The sequence below is a fragment of the Rhineura floridana genome, chromosome 12 (assembly GCF_030035675.1).
Source record: "Rhineura floridana isolate rRhiFlo1 chromosome 12, rRhiFlo1.hap2, whole genome shotgun sequence".
Classification (NCBI taxonomy): domain Eukaryota; kingdom Metazoa; phylum Chordata; class Lepidosauria; order Squamata; family Rhineuridae; genus Rhineura; species Rhineura floridana.
Window position 1 is genome coordinate 665,501 of NC_084491.1, and position 19,348 is coordinate 684,848.

General features: G+C 43.9%; 1 protein-coding gene across 2 annotated transcripts; it reads right to left on the minus strand.

Annotated features, from left to right (window-relative positions):
* Window positions 1-243: 243 nt before the first annotated feature.
* Window positions 244-19,012, minus strand: LOC133368377 (interleukin-1 beta-like). Of its 2 annotated transcripts, none has more exons than XM_061592549.1 (8): window positions 18,908-19,012; window positions 9,995-10,160; window positions 8,624-8,737; window positions 6,196-6,244; window positions 4,868-5,060; window positions 4,277-4,447; window positions 4,035-4,171; window positions 244-989 (listed from the first exon to the last, which is right to left on the minus strand). In XM_061592549.1, exons 3-8 carry the CDS (start codon window positions 8,668-8,670, stop codon window positions 789-791), a joined length of 798 nt encoding a protein of 265 aa, XP_061448533.1. In that variant the 5' UTR covers window positions 8,671-8,737; window positions 9,995-10,160; window positions 18,908-19,012; the 3' UTR covers window positions 244-788. The 2 variants fall into 2 exon arrangements, with proteins under 2 accessions (XP_061448533.1, XP_061448535.1); XM_061592551.1 differs by having other exon boundaries at window positions 9,995-10,154; window positions 18,908-18,987.
* Window positions 19,013-19,348: the final 336 nt, after the last annotated feature.

Here is a 19,348-nt window from a genome sequence, read left to right on the forward strand (position 1 = left end):
GGAAGCCAAACAAAATTCTGACAAACTGAAGGCAAAACAGAGGGGACAAGTGAGGGTGTTGACGTAGCTAGCCCCCCCCCCCGGCTGTGCCTCGGCTCTGGCGCAGCCGCTCTGTGTGAACGACCAAAGAGACACAACCTCTTGCTTTCTTGGTCTGCTGCTGGTGAATTCATTTTCCTTTTGTTTGGCACATTCATCAGCATGTTAGAGAGACAATTTATGAACAGGAAACATAAGCCACTCTTGAAGCCTGAAACATTTATTAAAATGGAACCGAGACCATCAGGCAAAAATAATTATTACATTATTAATAAATACTTTCAATAAATATAACTTCTCATTTACACTAATGAGTGTAATTCCAATGTAAAATACTGCATTCAATGGTAGTGCTACTCAGAGTAAGCTTAGTGAGATTAACATGGCTAACTTTGGTCCTTTAGTGGGTTTACTCTGAGTTGGTTAGACCCCCCCCATGATATTCCATTCTCCCCACTTTCTGCAATCAAGGCAGAATCATTCAGCATGGTCTGCCAGGCATCTGTCTGTCTGTCACATAGAAGAGATGCATGAGGGGCAGTGAAGAAAGGTCTTATAAAGAGTTTTCTCATCATCAAGTGCTTTCGCCTGTTTTCCTGGAGATGCTCAGTTCCTTCCTGAGAAAGACTTTACATAGTATGGGCCTTGGAGATACTGAGACATTGCTAGACAAGACCATATGCCATCATTAGATACAGGAGAGCAGATTAACAGCTGAAACATGCTCGCTGTCCACCTAAGGATTCTGTCTACATGAGATCATAATCCACAATAGCGACTTCTCCCAGCCGGTCTGTCATGCCAACTGCTTCATTGGGCTGAGCGGAGGTGCAGATGTACCAGTGAGGGAAGGCAGCCGATTCAAACCTGGTGTGGTTTCCAATGTCAACTCTGTAGAAAAGGAAGCGGCCCTTCTCAGATTTGTCAAGCTTCTCTTGAATGTTGGCTTTCTGCAGGTGAAAAAAGGGAGATTACACTTAGAGATATGCTCTACTAAGTGAGAGGTGTGGGCTTGGTAGGGTGACCTGGTCATGCACCCAAGCCATGGCACAAACCCCACAACAAAGTCCTATATTCTAGCTATCCCAACACCACACAAAACCTTGACAACCTGCAATTTCTGGCCCTTTAAATGTTCCCCTCCTCTTCAAGCTTTACATCTTACAAAGGGAGGTAGATCTCCTCACATGGCTGCTACAACTAAACATCCTTGTGGCTGTACCCATTTTCACTCAGAGGAATCTGTGCATAAGCAGCATCAGAGTGGTAGTGGCCATCTTCCGCAACACCCAGTCTCCTTCCAGAGCTGCTGCAGAAGGGGACCCTCAGACCAAGTCACCGCCTGCCACAATGACAAGGGCCAGGCTGGGGCGACTTGGGACACCTGGCCATTGCCCTCCCGCAACTCTGTCCTGTTTTTCCCGCGGGCTCCTTCCGGGAGGAAGGGTGGGATATAAATGAATTAAATCAATAAATATCTGTCACTGACATCTTGTTGAAGCAGACAGACTCATGGCATCATTCAGCCTTTTCCTGTCCCTCATTACAGACTCCATTGGTTGCGCTCACTCTCGCTCTGTTGTTGAATGGGAGGCATGCTGATAGTGATAACTGTACGTCATGCACCTACTTCAAGAAAATGTTATTGGGGGAAGCAAGGAAGAGACTCTCAGCATTCCTCCGTTTGGCCTAAGGTCAAACATGTGGGCACCGGTGCTGGGTCTAGAGACACGCACAACTTGAGAAGTTGAGCCTGCTGTGGATTCAGACACACAGTAGAACCTTCTGTGACAGATCAACTGTTCTGGGGAAGCCCCTTCTTCCCATCTGCTGCTGAAGCCAGTGATTGGCTGTCTCCCCATTGCACCACAAGACCACCTCTCCTTGTCTCTCTGGAACAATTTTTTCAATTAAAAATGGTTGGGGTGATTTTGAGGAAAAAAAACACACATACAATGAATGTACATGCTGTGCTTTAAAATCTTCTAGAAGTGACAGCCCACTTAAAGAGTAATTGAGGGCGTTCCCTCACCCTGCTATCGACTTCTATTTTTTCTGCACTCATCCTGAACCTGTGGGATCGGACCAAAGGGAGCCCATCTAGTCCAGCCTCCTGTTCTCACAGTGGCCAGGCAGAGGCCCCAGAGGGAAGCCCAAAAGCAGGACCAGAGTGCAACAAGCATTTTACCCGCCTGCAGTTTCTAGTTCCTGGTATTCAGAAGCATCCTGCCTGCCTCTGACGGTGTAAGTAGAACAGAGCCATCAGGGTTAGTAACCACTGATAGTCTTATCAATAATTTGTCTAATCTTATAAATCCATCCAAGTCAGTGGCCATCACTGCCTCCTCTGGAAGCGAATTTCAAAGCATAACTATGTGCTGTGCAAAGAATTATTTTCTTTCATCTGTCCTAAAGTTTACAACACTGGATGCGCCTCAGCGCTAGTGTTATGGGGAGAGAGAGATAAACTTTCCTCTGTGCACCTCTCCACGTCATGCATAATTTCACACACTTCTATCATGTCTCCTCTGACCCGCCTTTTCTCTAAACTAAAAAGCCCCAAATGCCGCAACCTTTCCTCAAAGAGAAGTTGCTCCATCCCCTTGATCATTTTGGTTGCCCTTTTCTGAACCTTTTCCAAGTCTACAATTTTTTTTTTTAGGTGAGGCAACCAGAATGATACATAGTATTCCAAATGCAGTTGCATCATAGATTTGCATAATGTTATGATACCAACAGTTAGAATTTGCCCTTTTCACAGCTGCCACACACTTACATCTTCATTGAGCTATCCACTACAACCCCAAGGTCTCCTAGTCAGTCACCGGCAGGTCAGACCCCATGAGCGTATACATGAAACTAAATTTTGGCCCTGAAGTGCATCACTTTACACTTATTTACACTGAATAGCATTTGTCCATTCACTAAGTTTGAAAATATTCTTTTGGAGCTCTTCGCAATCCCTCTTTGTCTTAACCAAATATTTTAGTATCATCAGCAAAACTGGACACTTTCCTACTCACCCCTATTTATTATTTTGTTTATTACATTTATTTCTCACTTTTTCTCCAAGGACCTCAAGATACCATACAAACAATTTTATCCTCACAACAACCCTGTGTGGTAGGTTACCCAAGGTCACACAGTGAACTTCATAACCCTTGTCTCCCAGGTCCCAGTCCATCACTCTAACCACGATGAACAAGTTAAAAAGCACAGGTCCCAATACCAATCCTTGCAGGACTCCACTTTCTACATCCCTCCATTGTGAGAACTGTCTTGTTTGTTCCTACGCTGTGCTCCCTAGTTCGTGATCCACAAGAGGACCTCTTATTCCATGACAGATAAGCTTACTCAGGAGTATTTGGTGAGATAGTTTATCGAAAGCTTTTTGAAAGTCCAAATACACTATGTCAGCTGGATCATCTCACACCCACCTATCTATGTCCATAGTGCTCAAATAACCCATAACTAGGATCCCTTCACCTCCCCTGGAGAAGTATCCACTGCACAATACAATAACTGCTTGTCCCCCAAGGAATGAGTCTCCATCAAGGGACTGTATCCCTCTTCCTCAGAGGGACACTCTCCTTCCACGAGATTCTCAGTCTCCATGACAGCAAGGAAGTTGTCATCCTGCGAGTGGAATACAGTTGTAACATCCCCAAAGGCTTCATCCACAAAAATCTCTGCCTCTGTCAGCTTCTCTTGGCCTCAAGTGAATGAACTTGCTCCCAGGGGGCCAGGAGCTCATTGTGTCAAGGACACACCCATGATTTCTGTCGAACAAGCATGAGAGTGCAATACACTGGAAAAACCCCACGCCCTGCTAGCTTCCTACCTGCCTTTCAGTCCTGAAGCACCTCAGAGGCGCCCTCCTCCAGCAGGAGAAGGCAAAAGAGAGCCTTGAATCTGCCATGGAGTCCTGTGAGCTTTTCCACCTCCAGGCCTGGCTCACACACTCTCCTCAGCAGCAGATCAAAGGAGTGACTCACCTCCAGCTGCAGGACTGGCTGCCCTCCATTCTGCACACAAGACAGGTAGAGCTCCTCCCCTTTGATTTTCAGTGCAATGGGGATTTTTCCAATGCCTTCCTTAGTTTTCGGCCGGTAGACGTACATTTTTAGTCTCACTGAAAAATACGGGGAAATGATAACAAGATATGCGTCAGGTAGGCTAGGGCTGACCCACCCTAAGTGGTGGTGGATGAGGAAGTGCAACTGTGGGGCCACTTTACCTGCCTGGCTGATGTTGGGACCTTGTAGGTGCAGTGCCACCAGCTGGGCAGGCTCATTCAGGACAAAGAACTTGTGGTCAATATCTTGGATGTTACAGGAGATGGCCCTTGATAACTGGTAGATGGAATCTGCTGTGTATGTGAATTCACAGGTGTCAAAATCAACTGGTTCTGAAAAAGAAAAATATATCTCAGGTCAAGATTTGTCACTTGAAATGCAGTTCTGCTTGAAGCTCCTTTCAAGGAGACACATCTCCCTCCCTGCTGCTGCCACCCACCAAGTTAGACCTCCTTTGTTTATTGTTTTTAGTGCCAGATCTCTATGTGGGCTGCTCCACCTCAAAGGAAACACTGGGACTTTTGAAGGGCCCTGGTTTCTATCTGTCCTCCTTAGCACAACATTTGTCACTGTAGCCAAAGGCTGTGCTTCCTCTGGCTTCCCCCTAAAACCAAAGCTTAGCCGACAATTAAGCCAATAATTGGGATAAAGCGCTTTGCCCTCCACCTGCAAGAAGAGACACGAGAATCCTCACTGGGGACTCCCATGATGAGAGAACCAAGATGGCAGCCAGTCAATACTCCAGATTGTACCTAAGACAGAGCTTATGATGTCCATCAGATCATCATCCGTGAAAACCCCCCTGGCGTTTGAGTGCTTCTTCATTTTCTCAATTGCAACCACAATAACCACCGCTTTCTGGAAGCCCTTGACGGAAGTGTTGCTGCTGATCTTCACTTGAATGCCCACTTCACCGGCATGATGGTTCAGTCCTGGGAAGGAATTCTGTGGAGCAAAAGAGAAATCAGCTGCAGTCTCCTGATAAGCTCTCAGCCTCAGCATCAGAGGTATTAAAGTTGCCTTCTGCCCACCTAGGGACAAGAAGTCTCTCACATCTAGGAGGAAAATCCCAGATGGGTTTTTGCAAGCCTATTGGCCCTGAAATCTCTCTTAACTGCCCCCCCTCAGGAGCATTAAGTGGCTGCTCAGCAGAGTGCAGTGTCTTGCTGCCATGAAGACATAAACTCACAGTGGTGGGTCAGAAAAACAACACTTAATTTTTGCAACCTCTTGTACGGAGACTTTGGCACCCTCTCCACTATGATGCACCAGATGAATTCCTAGAGTGTCTATTCCTCTTCCTATCAGAAGGTTATGACCCTATTTTGACAAGGTGAGATGCAAGGATGTGGCCACACAGAAATAGACGGCAGTTGGTGGGATAAGTATAGTATTTCTCTCTCACAAAAGGATGTCATAACCTGGACCCCAAGCAACAACAGCCAGATCAGAAAACTCAGCTCTACAAGACGCAAAGTGCTGAACCTAAACCCAGGCCATGACCCTGAGCCAGTCAGCCAGCAGCCCCATGAGCAGAGCTCCCTGACCTGGAGGAGGGCCACAACTCAGTGGCAGAGCAGCTGTTTGGTCTCTGGCCCAGTCCCGGTGGCATCTCCAGAGAGGGCTGGGAGTGACCCATGAAACCCGGGGAGGCATTGACAGCCAGTCAGTACTGAGATAGAAGGTGGACCAATGGCCTGAGTCAGCAGCCTCCTCAGTTGCTATGATCTATGGGGATGGCACGCCCTGAGCTGAGAAACCAGCCCCCTTTCCATCAAGCCCCTCCCACTTTCCAGGGCCTGCTTGTTGCGACAGGCCATGGATACGGCAGAGCACTAGGCACCCTGCAAGGGGACTGCCCCTTTAAGGCTTCCCACTCTTTGGCAAACAGGTCAAGCTTGGAGCCGTTGTCTGGCCTGAGCTGAGTAACAGACCTCCTTGGAAGGAACTTGGTGACTGCTGGAAACCCCTGCAGCGCCAGTCTGCTGCTGCCTGCTCCCCAGCTGCCCTAGCTATTCTCGGGTGTTAATTTGTGCTTGTGATCTTTTTGGAAGAGAAACAATACAGCGAAGTTCGTTACCTTGGTCAGACAAGGCTGGTCCATTTCGTAAAACCGCATGTCATTCATACTGTAACCAATAAGCAAGAAGAGCAGGTCAGATACTGTTCCGCAAAAGTAATAATCATTACGAGTATCATGTATTTTACATTTATCAATACATTTGCTTGCATCAGAAGAACACATTGGTGGGCTTGCTTCAGTTTCCAGAGTGAGCTTAGGCCAAGAATCCTGGCTTAGCCACGTGACACAGGAAATAGTTTACCTTCCGTTACACTACAAAGTAAAATCCATTGTCTTTAAAATTTCATGGTGTGTGGTGGGGAGGATCAGCAAGATTCAGGCATTTCAGATGAAACAGAGCGATCATGCTGCTCTTTCTGTGTCATTAGAACTGAGAATGCTGATGTGTGTTTTAAAACACTTCTGAAAGGTTTGTTTTACAATATTTTTATCTATATTATTATGTGCCACTTTTGGGAAGATATTTATATTTTGAAATGTAACTAAGAAGTACAATTTTTAAAAAATTGCAGCTGCGTTTGACTGATTTTCTAGAAAGCCTTTCTAAAAGCCAAGGTCTTGGCATCTGAAGGGGCCAGGCAGACTTCCCTTGGGAGGGGGTCCCAAAGCCTTCTCCTGATCCCAGCGCAACATATCTGTCACTGAAGGGCCTCTGTCGACGGCTTTGGCAAGTGGGGAGAGTCACTCCATCAGACACCCTCGTACTTAATGGTATAGGGCTTTAAATATATTATCAGCTAGGGTTGCCAGGTTCAATCCCTGAGACTGATCCTGTATCTTTAGAAGAAAAGAAAGTCAGCCAAGTGCAGGTGTTCTTGCAACACTGTAATGGGAAAAACCACAAGGTGGAATTCTCCCTTCCCTGTGCACAACTTTTAAAGATACAGAAGACCTCTTGGTTGCCAGGCCCAGCCTCCAAGAGGTCTTCTGTATCTTTAACAGTTGTGGAGGGGGAAAGGAGAATTCCACCTTGTGCTTTTTCCCATTACAGGGTTGCAAGAACACCTGCACTTGGCTGACTTTCTCTTCTCCTAAAGATACAGGATCAGTCTCAGGCCCTGAACCTGACAACCCTATTACCAGCACTTTAAAGTGGGCCTGGAAACTAATTGGAAGCCATTGTTTAGGGAGTCATATGCTTCCTATAAAGAGCTCCAGTTAAAGACATGGCTGCCAGATTTTGGACACTTTTCCACAGGTACAACATACTTCAGAAATGCAGACAAAATGTAATGATCCATACAATCCTATACATGTCTACTCAGAAGTAAGTCCTATTGAGTTCAATGAGACTCACTCCCAGGTAAGTGTGTGTAGGATTACAGCCTGACAATAATAATAATAATAATAATAATAATAATAATAATAATAAAATTATTTGTTAGATGCCTATCTGTCTGACTATACAGACACTCTAGGCGACTTACAACACAATTAAAATACAACAAACAATATATCCAGTTATAAATTACAATATATAACATCTCTGATAACACCACATCTCATATATACAACAGAAAGCTAATCCACCCCAAGATTATAGGCCCGCCTGAAGAGCCAGGTCTTTAAAGCTCTATGGAAACCTGTCAGAGAGGAAGCATGCCGGAGATCATACGGGAGAGAGTTCCAGAGGGTGGGGGCTACCACCGAGAATAGTGCCCATGGCCAGATCTGCAGCCTCCAAGAATGAATGTAGGTGCCATGCTGGAGGGCTCAGCTGAGCAAAGGCTATCGCTGTCCCCTGGGCACCCATGGTTAAGGCCAGGTCCAGAGGCAGACCTGGCTATGAAACTATCCAAGGGGAGTGCCACCACCCCATCTGACACAGGCAGAGGTCCTGAGTCAGCATTTTTACTGACCAGAAGCATCTTTGTCGTGTCTGGATTCATGTTCAGTTTGTCTGCTCATATCCAGTCCACCTCCCACCTCCAGACGATGCCTTTGAACTCCCAAAAGCTTTCCTGGACTGTCAAGGAAGGGAAAGAGGGAGTGCCCTCCACATAATGGCAGCATGATACTCCAAAATTCTAGATGACCTCTTCCACATTATGATAAACACCATGAGGGACTGGATGGAACCCCAAGGATACCATAGGCCAACCTATGGACAAACATGCCCCAAGCAACACCTTCTGGAATAGATCATTGGCAGTGGTATCAAAAGCTGTTGAGGGAAGCAACAGGGGCACATTCCCCCTGCCCAGGTCCTACTGTCTATTTTCTACCAGGACAACCATGGTCATTTATGTTCCATATCTAGGCCAAAGGCTGAATTGAAGCTGATCAAGATAGTCCATATCATCAAGAAGTCTCTGGATCTGACAAGCAGGCTGCAGCCATTGTGCAGTAATTAGCAGCTGTTTCAGGCCCTGATCTGTCCCTGAACACTCAGCCCAGATTCATAGCGTGACCCTGCAATGGTTACCTGCAAAAGTCCATCATCTCCTCTTGGCACACAGGAACTCTGGCCATGAGTGCTTTTGAGCTGGGGAGAAGAAAATGGGAAGGAATTCAGGCAATGGACCTTATACTGCAACACCTGCAGGGAAAAGAGAAGCAGCTGTTTTGAATAACTGAAAGAACAAGATGTTAACAAAAACCAAATCGCTAATGAAGTGATTCCAGCTCCATGTGCACATTGTGTTGACTGATATGTGGCATCAATAGCACCAGAAAATGGGCTTGCATGGTCATTATGGTCCCAGAAAATTCAGAGCATGATGACCAATACATTCTCTGACAGCTGCCATGGAGAGTTTTTAAAAGAAAGAGCTAGTCTGTGGTTGTCATTGTCTGAAGACAAGCAGTTCCCTTGATCACTTTGAAGGCTGAGGGAATCTGGAGCATTTGCTGAGTGAAGGCCTTCTCCCCATGCTGCCCCCTCTCCCAGCTCCTTGTCCTTATCTTATTCTTCTGCCTCTATACCCTCTTTTGATTTCCACAAACTTGTTCTGGGGTGTGCAAGATAACCCTTAAACATGCAGCAAAAATAAAGCAGGCAGATCAAGTGCATAGATGTCTTCAAATATGTGTTATGTATCCAGCCGCTGAATTTCAGTTCCCTGAGTCTTCTTGGAGGAGGGAATGTCTGAATCTGTAGATATGCCTAGTGAGCAGAAGGGTCTTTGCAGGGCAGGCTGAGGCAAGGCTGGAGCTCCAGCCTCAAGGCAGACGGCCAGGCCGCTGCAACCCTTCCATGTTCCCTTCCACCCAGGCAATTACCACACAAAAAAATTAACACTGAATTTCCTTTTTTTGTGGGTTTGAGATTAAGGACATTATATGTGTGGCAAACAAGGCAACTGGCCAAGTGGTTTAAGCCAGCCGTTCATTCTAAGAAAGCAGAGCTCACAATTTGGGGTGAAGATGGGGTCTTTTGATGAAATCTACAAGCCTCACCTCATCCTCGCATTTTGATCAAATAGTCTGCCCCGTAGCCTTCCGAGAGTGATTGCCGAGACGGCTCTCACAAAAGATAAGGTATAAGCAGGTCTACTCTGCCCCTTTCTTGACGTGATCACTGAGACACCGGCTTGTCTTGTCTAATGCTGGACTAGCTGGGTTTTTGGGGTCTTTCTTGGACTAGCCATTTTCCAAGCTTCTTCCTCCTTCTCTACTTCAGAGGAAACCCTGGCTGTTGAATCCTAAACAATCTCATTTTCACATTAAACCCTCAACCAGATGTCTGTCTATGGACCTCTTGGCCAATGTTTAAATAGCTAGTCATAGATCCAGCTTTGCAAACCAGACACATTCCTCAACAGCATCTCCCTGCACATGAATGTAGATGTTGTACCTGTACAAAAAGTGCACGCTGGTCTCTTTCCAGAAGAAACGATCTCCAACCCCCAAATCCGCTCCTCTTGCTGTCAAGTGGTCTCTGCTACCAGCACTGCACGCATATGTACTGGACTGTAGCGGAAGATGTGGTCATCTCTGGAACTTCCCTTTCGTACCTGTAGCTTGCAAAAGCCATGAAAACAAGTTATTTCCTTCCTGCTTCCAAGAATGGGAAGTGGTTGTGCTGCAGAACTAATACAACACAAATTGTGAAAATATTGAATTTTGTTGGTCATTACTCAGGTTAGCAGAAGTGAATGACAAGAATCCCACAAGAAGACCATCAAAGACTTTCCTTCTGCTATGTGATGCAATCAGGATGCTTTCAGCTGTTGTGTTTTGTGTCACAGGGGACTGTGCTCTCTAATAGATAGGGTTGGGTGGCACAGCCCAGAGCTTGGAAAAGTTACTTTTTTGAACTACAACTCCCATCAGCCCCAGCCAGCATGGCCACTGGATTGGGCTGATGGGAGTTGTAGTTCAAAAAAGTAACTTCTCCAAGCTCTGGCACAGCCAAGTACATTTCTGCATTCTACACATTTTTGCAGCTTTGTGCCCCACCCAATAGTAACCCAGCCATGGGAGGAGCATCTGTCCATAATCTACCTTACCTTCATTGAGCCATAGTTTGATCCTTTTGCAAATGTTGACATGGAAATATATTGGCCTGAACATGGACAAAGTTGGTGACTTCCTATTACAGCTGTTAGTACCTCACAAGTGGGATCGACAACAAACTGTTGCTGGTGGGTAGATTGTTCTTCTGTGTTCCAGTAGGATGCCAATCATGTTCTCTTTCAGGAGACTCCATTCCATTCTCCCTTTCCACCACACACTCCCCCAAAACACACTCAGTAGTCTGTGACCACTGAAGATGCTCAGTTCTCATTGGGCTGTTCCGAGGAGTGGTTGCCCCGTAAGACTGTTCCCTCTAAAGATTTTTGTACAATCACAAATGTTGAGAGTTCCTCTGCCCCACCCAAGTCTGCTGATATTTCCCTCTTATTTTGCATTTTGGCTACAAGCCTTTTGGCCTCACCACCACCAGCTGTTAAAGGGGGGTGGTGGAGGCGGTTGGCAAAAGCAACCCTATGCAGCTTATAAACCAAGATGTGTTCAATTAATGATGAGCGGCACCTCCCTCCCACAGTGATGCAGCAGATGGGAATTCCTTTAATTGCTTGCTGTGGGGAGCCAATGATTTGCAAGAAGAAATAAATAAAAGCTCAGTTACAATCCATGCCATTCTGTATTCTTCTTTGTTCTACTTTTGCCTTTTTTAGTTTTTAAAAAAAATAAAATAAAAATAGGAGGTGGCATTCCAACCCCCAACTAGATTTTGTTTCTAAAAAAGGAAGTTGGAGGAGGAAAAGAAATAATGGCCCAGCAAGGTGTGTAGGGCATATCATGCTCTAATCTCCAGTGCTATGGAATCACACAATGGCCATTATAGCGTGTTTTCCGAGATCATTTGAGAAGCCCTTACTTTGGTGCACACGTGGTTGGTGTCTGGTGAATTTCTCACCAGCACTGGAACTTCCCTGCCCACTGGCCTAGCTTGGTGGCAGAGCAGCGCATGGCCAGCATTATTCTGGAAACAGAGCTCATCACTTGCTGGGTGCATGGGAGATTCTGCCAGTATTGGTGTGTGAGGATCACTAAGCTGCTTGGCGCGCATGGAAATGTATATGCTGGTGCCACCAATCCAAGCCTCATAAAACAGCCTGCCTTGACAGGGCAACCACCACCTATCATCTATCATATTAATGCAGGATGGGTGGATTTGCAAATGCCATTGGTCCAGGGTGGCAAATAACAAGCAATAAAAGCATCTTAAAAGCACCTTAAAAAGCAATTCCAACACAGATGCAGACTGGGATAAGATCTCTACTTAAAAGTCTTGTTAAAAGGCACCAAAAAGATGGCGCTTGTTTAAGGGGGAGGGAATTCCAAAGGGTAGGTTCGCTTCCTATGTTGTGTGGAACAGACCTCCTGATAAGGTGGTATCTGCAGGAAGCTCTTACCTGCAGAGCATAGTGATTGACTGGTATATAAGGGGTAAGACGATATTTCAGGTATCCTGGTCCCAAGCTGTATAGGACTTTGTACACCAAAACCAGAACCTTGAACTTGGCCCAGTAGCAAATGGGCAGCCAGTGCAATTCTTCAAGGAGTGGCGTAACATGTTGGTGATAGCCTGCCCCAGTGAGCAGTTAAGCCACAACATTTTGCCCCAACTGCAGCTTCCAGGCCAATTTCAATAGCAGCCCCAAATAAGGTGCATTTTTTTTAAAAAAAATTTTATTACAGTCAATGACCAGTTATAAATAAAAACATCATACAACAACAATACAAAAGAAGAATATCCAAAACTGACTATTTAAAATATATGGGTAAGTCTTTAAAAGTACAACTAGTCAAGTCACACACAGTTTTCTCCGGCAAATTGCCACGGTACTAAATTTAGCCATAGCTAGGGTAACCTGGGGTGTAAAATCACCTAGCAGATAGTCTGCATAAAATCTTTCGGTCCTGCCAGGTAAAGTCTTTAAAATGGGTAATATTAAATGTTGTCTTAGATCCCGGTAGAAAGCACAGCGAAATAATACATGTTCGTTAGTTCCTATCTCCTCCGCTCCACAGGGGCACATCCTTTCAGCATAAGGGATTTTATTATATCTGCCCTCTAAGAGAGCGGAAGGCAAGATATTTAACCTAAGTAGAGTAAATGCTCTTCTATATTTGGGTAATTCTAGAATAGATAGATATGGCATTAGAGTACAAAATTTTGGGTTATATCTATGATTTTTAATTTGCAGTAGGTGGTGCTGAAAATCGATGTCCTTGAGGCGTTGTTTAATAGTTGACCCTGCTAATTCAGGTCCCATCTGTATAATAAAAGGTAAGGAGAATCCCAAAGTGCCTATTTTGTCAAGTATAGAGTCCACCCAAGGAGAATGGAGGGTATCTGTTAAAACATGTGAGGCCAATCCATTCGGGTTGAATAATAACTTCAACCACAATGATATTTTCATTTGCCAGGCGAGGGATTCAATGGATTGGAGTCCAACTTCCAATCTCAATATATAGCTAGGTATACATGTGGGTACTCCCAGTATAGATCTTAAAAAAGAGTTCTGAACAGATTCTAGAATTGAAACATTCTCATCAGTATTTATTTGGATTCCGTACATTAATTGGGGATGACCTTTGCTTTGAATATTTTTATAATGGGTGGGACAGATTGACCACCCTTATTATAAAAAAATGCTAATAGGGCCTTGGTTGTCCGTTTAGCATTTAAAATAGAATGTTTAAAATGCATTAACTGAGAGCCGGATGTTTGAAAAAGAATACCTAGGTATCTAAAGACTTTTACCTGTTCTATGCAGTGGTTGTTAATTCTCCACACATGGTTTGATCTTTTCCTTGTAAAGATCAGGACTTTTGGTTTTTGATAGTTGATTACCAATTTTTCCTTCTCACAGAAGGAAGCAAATGACCTCAGCAATCTTTTCATACCAATAGGAGTTAAAGATAGAAGAACTATATCATCTACGTAAAGGAGGCAAGGTCTTGAAAAACCATCTAATTTAGGGGGATGTGAATGAGTAAGGGCCAAGCTTTCCACTACTGTGTTTATATATATATTAAATAATAATGGTGAGAGTATACATCCTTGTTTCACCCCTTTAAAAGTTGGTATTGGGTTTGTTAAGTGCCCTTTGTTATTGCAACGAATTTGCAAATATGTATTTTCATAAAGCCCCTGTATCAGCCTTAATAGGCGACTGTCAATACCTAATTCAGTCAATTTAGACCAGAGTCTAGTCCTTGATATTAGGCAAATTATTTTATTTATTTATTTATTTAATTTAATTTATATACCGCCCTAAGCCAAAAAGTCTCTCTGAGCGGTGTACATAAAAGATAAAACAAGCAAAATATATAAATACAGTAAATATAACAGAATCAAAAGTCAATACAACAAACAACAACCAAGCAACATCGAAATATAACAATAATAAGATACTGTTTAAAATACACGATAAAAACAATTATTAAGATACATTTTAAAATGCCTGGGAGTATAAAAAGGTTTTCACCTGGCGCCGAAAAGATAGCAGCGTCGGCGCCAGGCGTACCTCATCGGGGAGACTATTCCACAATTCGGGGGCCACCACCGAGAAGGCCCTAGTTCTGGTCACCACCCTCCGAGCTTCTCGATGGGATGGCACTCGGAGGAGGGCCTTAGATGTCGAGCGCAGTGTACGGGTAGGTTCGTATTGGGAGAGGTGCCCCACCAGGTATTGCGGTCCCATGCTGTGTAGGGCTTTATAGGTCAAAACCAGCACTTTGAATCTAGCCCGGAAACAAATAGGAAGCCAGTGCAGACGGGCCAGAACGGGTGTTATATGAGCGGACCTTCTGGTCCGCGTCAGTAGTCTGGCCGCTGCATTCTGGACTAGCTGTAGTTTCCGAACTATCTTCAAGGGCAGCCCAACATAGAGCGCATTGCAGTAGTCCAACCTAGAAGTTACCAGAGCGTGAACAACTGAGGCGAGGTCATCACTGTCCAGATAGGGACGTAGCTGGGCTACCAGTTGAAGATAGTAAAAAGTGTTCCGTGCCACCGAGGCCACCTGGGCCTCGAGAGACAAGGAAGGATCGAAAAGGACTCCCAAGCTACGAACCTGTTCCTTCAAGGGGAGTGTAACCCCATCAAGAACAGGATGAACATCCTCCATCTGGGCAGTGAAGGCACTCACCAACAGCGTCTCGGTCTTGTCTGGACAAATGCTGATTTAAGATCTATGAAAGCAGCATAAAGGGCGCCACCCTTTTTGCGGCTATACTTAAATGCCAGATGCTGAAGGACAAGCGCATGATCAAGAGTTGAGCGTCTGGATCGAAAACCTGCTTGTTCTGGCGCTAGTATTTCTTTTTGATTTGTCCAATCTAATAGCTTATCGTAGAGATAACCAGCATACAATTTACTTATTATATTGAGTAGACTGATTGGTCTATAATTGGCTGGGTCCGAGTGGGCACCTTTCTTGTAAATAGGTATTATAATTGCGGATCCCCAACCATCAGGGATTTGCATCGTAGTGTTTATCATAGTAAACAATACGGCAAGAATTGGGGCCCACCACTCGGCATTTGTCTTAAAGACTTCTGGAGGTATGCAATCTGGGCCAGGGGCCTTATTAGGTTTTAGGTTGCCTATAAGTTCAAAAACTTCGTTGATTGTCACAGGCGGCCAGACTGGAATTTCCTTTGGAGAATTAGATGAAATCAATAGACTAGTACTAGAATGTTGAAATAAGTTAGTATAATAAAATTCCCATTCAGTGGGTGCTATTGCACAATCGAGCTTAAACGTTGGTTTAGGCCATTGTTGAGCTATTTGTTGCCAAAATAACGTCGGGTTTTTTTTAACTTAGAGGCCTGCAACAGGCTTTGCCATGATTGTTTTAAAGCTAAATGTTTTTTCTTTTTTATTAAGCTTTTGAATTGCTGTCTTGTCTTACAAAATATATCCAAATTTTGCTGCGACCTAGCGTTTTTATAGGTGGAGTGGCTGGCCATAAGTTGTCTTTTCTTAACTAGGCATTCCTGATCAAACCATGGCTTTGTTTTATAAACTATACTGCCTGGATTGGTCTTAAATTTATTGGAGTTATTGACCATCATTTCCCGAATTTTGCTCAATATATGGTGGAAACAGTTATATACCTCAGTGGCATGAGATGTTGTCAACAATTGAGTTTTTTTGGCTAATAGTTCGGGTAAGATTAAGCTGTTTTGAATCTCCTTCTCGAGTTTAGGTACCCATTTTACCCGGGCGGGATGTATGATTACCTCATTTGAGTCAAAAGCTTGCTGTGTTAAGAAAAGGGGTCCACTATTCCAAGAAAATATCATGGTTATCGGGGAGTGGACACTTTCGGGTCGGAGCTTGACCTTATACCAATCGACCAAAGGGAATAGCTCTTGTGAGACAAACATCAAGTCTATCATAGAGGCTCCCCTGGACGCTAAGTAGGTCAGCTCCCCCTCCAAATCACCTCTCGCACGACCATTTAAAAGCACATGGTTTTGTTTCAGTGTTAGTTGCATTATACTCAGCCCCGCTCGATTTATACCCTTGTCTTTAGATTGTCTAGAGGGGATGTTAATATGGCCATCTAGTAATGGAACCTCCAATTGAAATTTGGTAAACAGTGCCTGGTCAGATGAACCCATCCTGGCGTTAAAATCTCCAGCTAACACTAGCAGGGCTTCCGGGTGGCATTTTATTAACTCATCTAGATAGGCTTCTAATTTTTTAAATTTTTTTATGGTAGCACTTTTGTTGCGACTAGGGGAGATATAAACATTTATAACCAGCATAGAGATTTGTGGCAAGCTTAGCAATACTGCCACAGCCAAATCATGTAGTGGTTTCAAATTAGTTAATCTAGCCTTAATTTTTGTCAAAATAAAAATACAAACACCCCCTTTGGGTCTTCCTCCCCTTTTACTTAATACAGCATTCAATTGGAACGTTGAATAGCCATCAAAATATATATCTTCTATCATCCAGGTTTCTTGGAGTAGGATGACATCGTATTGTGAGAGATTATTCAAAAACGCCGGGAGTTGGACTTTGTTGGACCATCCAGCAATGTTCCAAGAGATGATTTTTACTTGATGGATAGCTTTTGACGCTATTAGTCAGTTTGTGTTTGCAAGTATGATCTCTTTCTTTTCTTGATTGGCGATAATCGGTCTGTCATTGTCAAAAAAAGGGTGGCCCTCGGTGGAACTTAGACTGTTTATGGCTGTCATAAGATTTTCAAGGCTGTTCATTATATAGGATTTAGCTTCTGGCGTCAAAGAGGCATACGATTCCAAAAGCATTCGCTCCTCAGGAATGAAGTTTTTACTTAACATTGACAGGTCAATAATTCCCCGCCCTTTCTGATGGGTTCACACATCCTGTTCTAATGCTTCTGGAGGCATCACAGCTATTTCGTGTAATGCAGGTATCTGATGTGTCTCCATAGTTTGTGTAACCATGGGATATAGGAAAACACCCTCTTCCGAGGTGGATTGTTGAGGTTCTGTAATTATATCATTCTTTTCGTTGTTTGTAGTAAATATAGATTGTGCTGCAACTTGGGCATTCATGCTGCTTGGAATAGATACTCTTAATCTCAAAGGGGAGCCTTGGTTTTCAAAAAGCCGTGTAATACCTAATTTGTATTCAGCAAATAATTCTCTCTTGTTATAGAGACGTTTAGCCTTATCTTCTCCGTGGAATGTTACCATGGCTCTTGCTTTGATGTAATTATAAAAGAGATAATCAATGCTTGCAATATCTGTTTTACGAATTACTCCTGGAGATATCTCATTTACGATGTTTATAAAATGGTGTATCCTTTCTCTCTGCGTTAATAGTCCTTTCGGTTTGGGATAATTTATTATAGCCAGCATTTTATTGTTTAGAGCTAAATTCCAAACTGTCGACTTCTGTACAAGAGGTGTAGGACTTGTATTGCTTAAACTCTTTGTTAATCTTCGCATTTGGAGTGTATCCGGGTCTTGAGATCTGGAGTTGTGTTCTTCCATTTGGGCGTCCAGAGTTGTTAGATCTTGTATAGATTCAGATGGAATTACATGGTGAGTATCATGGTCTGAGAGTTTTTTAGATTTTAAGTTACTCTTCTTTCTCTTTCTGCTCTTTTTCTTGGCTGTCACTTTCCGAGTAACCAAGAGCCTGAAGAGTTTATCAAACCTCATGTAACATCTGCGATGGGATTTAGTGGTTTTAATATTTTTGCTCTTTTTAATAGGCTGGGATTTGATTTTGATTTGTTCTTCTTCCTTTTATTGTTCTGTGAGGGGTGTTTTAACAGCAATAAGGTCTGACAAGTCTGTGTGGCTATCTCTGATTTCTTTATCTCCGTCCTGGAGTAAGTTCCCTTCTCAGCTATGAGTTTAGCGAGTGTTGTAAGCAACATATTTGATTCTGCCACAAATCTAGAGATTTGGGTTAGTGAGTCAGTCACTGCCTGGCACCAGCTTTCGTCCATTATAGCTGTCCTGGGCATAAAAGTCGCCGGGTCTTTTGTCACAGTTGTATATATGGGGGATTTGTAGCAATCTGAAGATTCAAGTAAGGGCATTGAGCTATCTGTGCTTATTGCAGATAAATTAATCTCTTGCACAGACCGCAATAAATCACCTCCCTTCTCTGCCTCTGCAAGTTCTTGGGCTATACTTAGTAAGCCAGTCTCTGCATTGCTTAGTGGGCAAAGTGGGAGGTTAAGTTATACTCCAATTGTTTGCTGGAATGTCGTATTGCAAGATATCTTCTGTCTTGGTCACCGAATCTATCTTAATTCCGTTTTTGTTAGGGTTAAAATAACGCGTTATTTTGGCTTGCTTCTTCCTGGTATGAGACAGCAATTCTTCGGTGTTCAACACAATACCTAAGACCTTGCATTTCTGCCTTGTTAGGACCATTATGGCTGTTGTGGAGTTTTCTCCTTTAAATCGCAAACTGTTATATCTTAAATCTTTTATTTGTCCAGGCCTTAAAATGTTAATATCACAGATAAAAAACAAGTCTTGGTATAGTTTGTCTGTTAATTGGGGCTTGCTAGAAGCTAGCTGTATTTTCCTTCTCTCTTACAGCTCTGGGGCATCTGCTAAGCTAATACGCTGTTAGGAGTCTTGCAGCCGATGTTTATAAGCCAATATCAGTAGATTTACATACCAGCACTGGTAGGGAGTTGCTAATAGATTTACAATAGGGTGGTGAAGAAAGTTGCCAATTTAATTAAACCCTTAATCCCTATACAGATAAAGTAAGGCCTACTGTTTTAGCTGTTTTATCTGGGAGCTCGATATGCAGCGTCCTCTCAGCTTCCCAGCCGCTCCAGTCTCCAAATAAGGTGCATTGCAGTAATCCAGCCTGGAGGTTACCAATGCATGAACAACAGCAGTCAGGCGATCCCAGTCTAGAAATAACCATAGCTGCCTTACCAGCTGAAGCTGTTTGAAAGGCATTCTTAGCCAGTGAGGTCACCTAGGCCTCTAGCAACAAAGATGGATCCAAGAGCACCCCCAGACCATGAATCTGCTCTTTCAAAGGGAGTAAGACCCAATCCAAAGCAGGCAATTGACCAATTATCTGAATTTGGGAACCACCAACCCACAGTGCCTCCATCTTGCTAAGATTCAGACAGTTTATAGGCCCTCATCCAGCCCACCACTGACTCCAGGGCTTGCCTGGCCTCTTATGAGTCAGATAGTACAG

What these genes read in the sequence shown, in the direction of transcription:
- LOC133368377 (XM_061592549.1), bottom strand. Translation starts at nt 8,670, where the DNA reads ATGGCCAGAGTTCCTGTGTGCCAAGAGGAGATGATGGACTTTTGCAG. An exon ending in GAGATGATGGACTTTTGCAG is followed by an intron (nt 6,245 to 8,623) that starts GTAACCATTGCA and finishes TATTGGTTACAG; the next exon opens with TATGAATGACATGCGGTTTT. An exon ending in AGCCAGTCCTGCAGCTGGAG is followed by an intron (nt 990 to 4,034) that starts GTGAGTCACTCC and finishes TTTCACCTGCAG; the next exon opens with AAAGCCAACATTCAAGAGAA.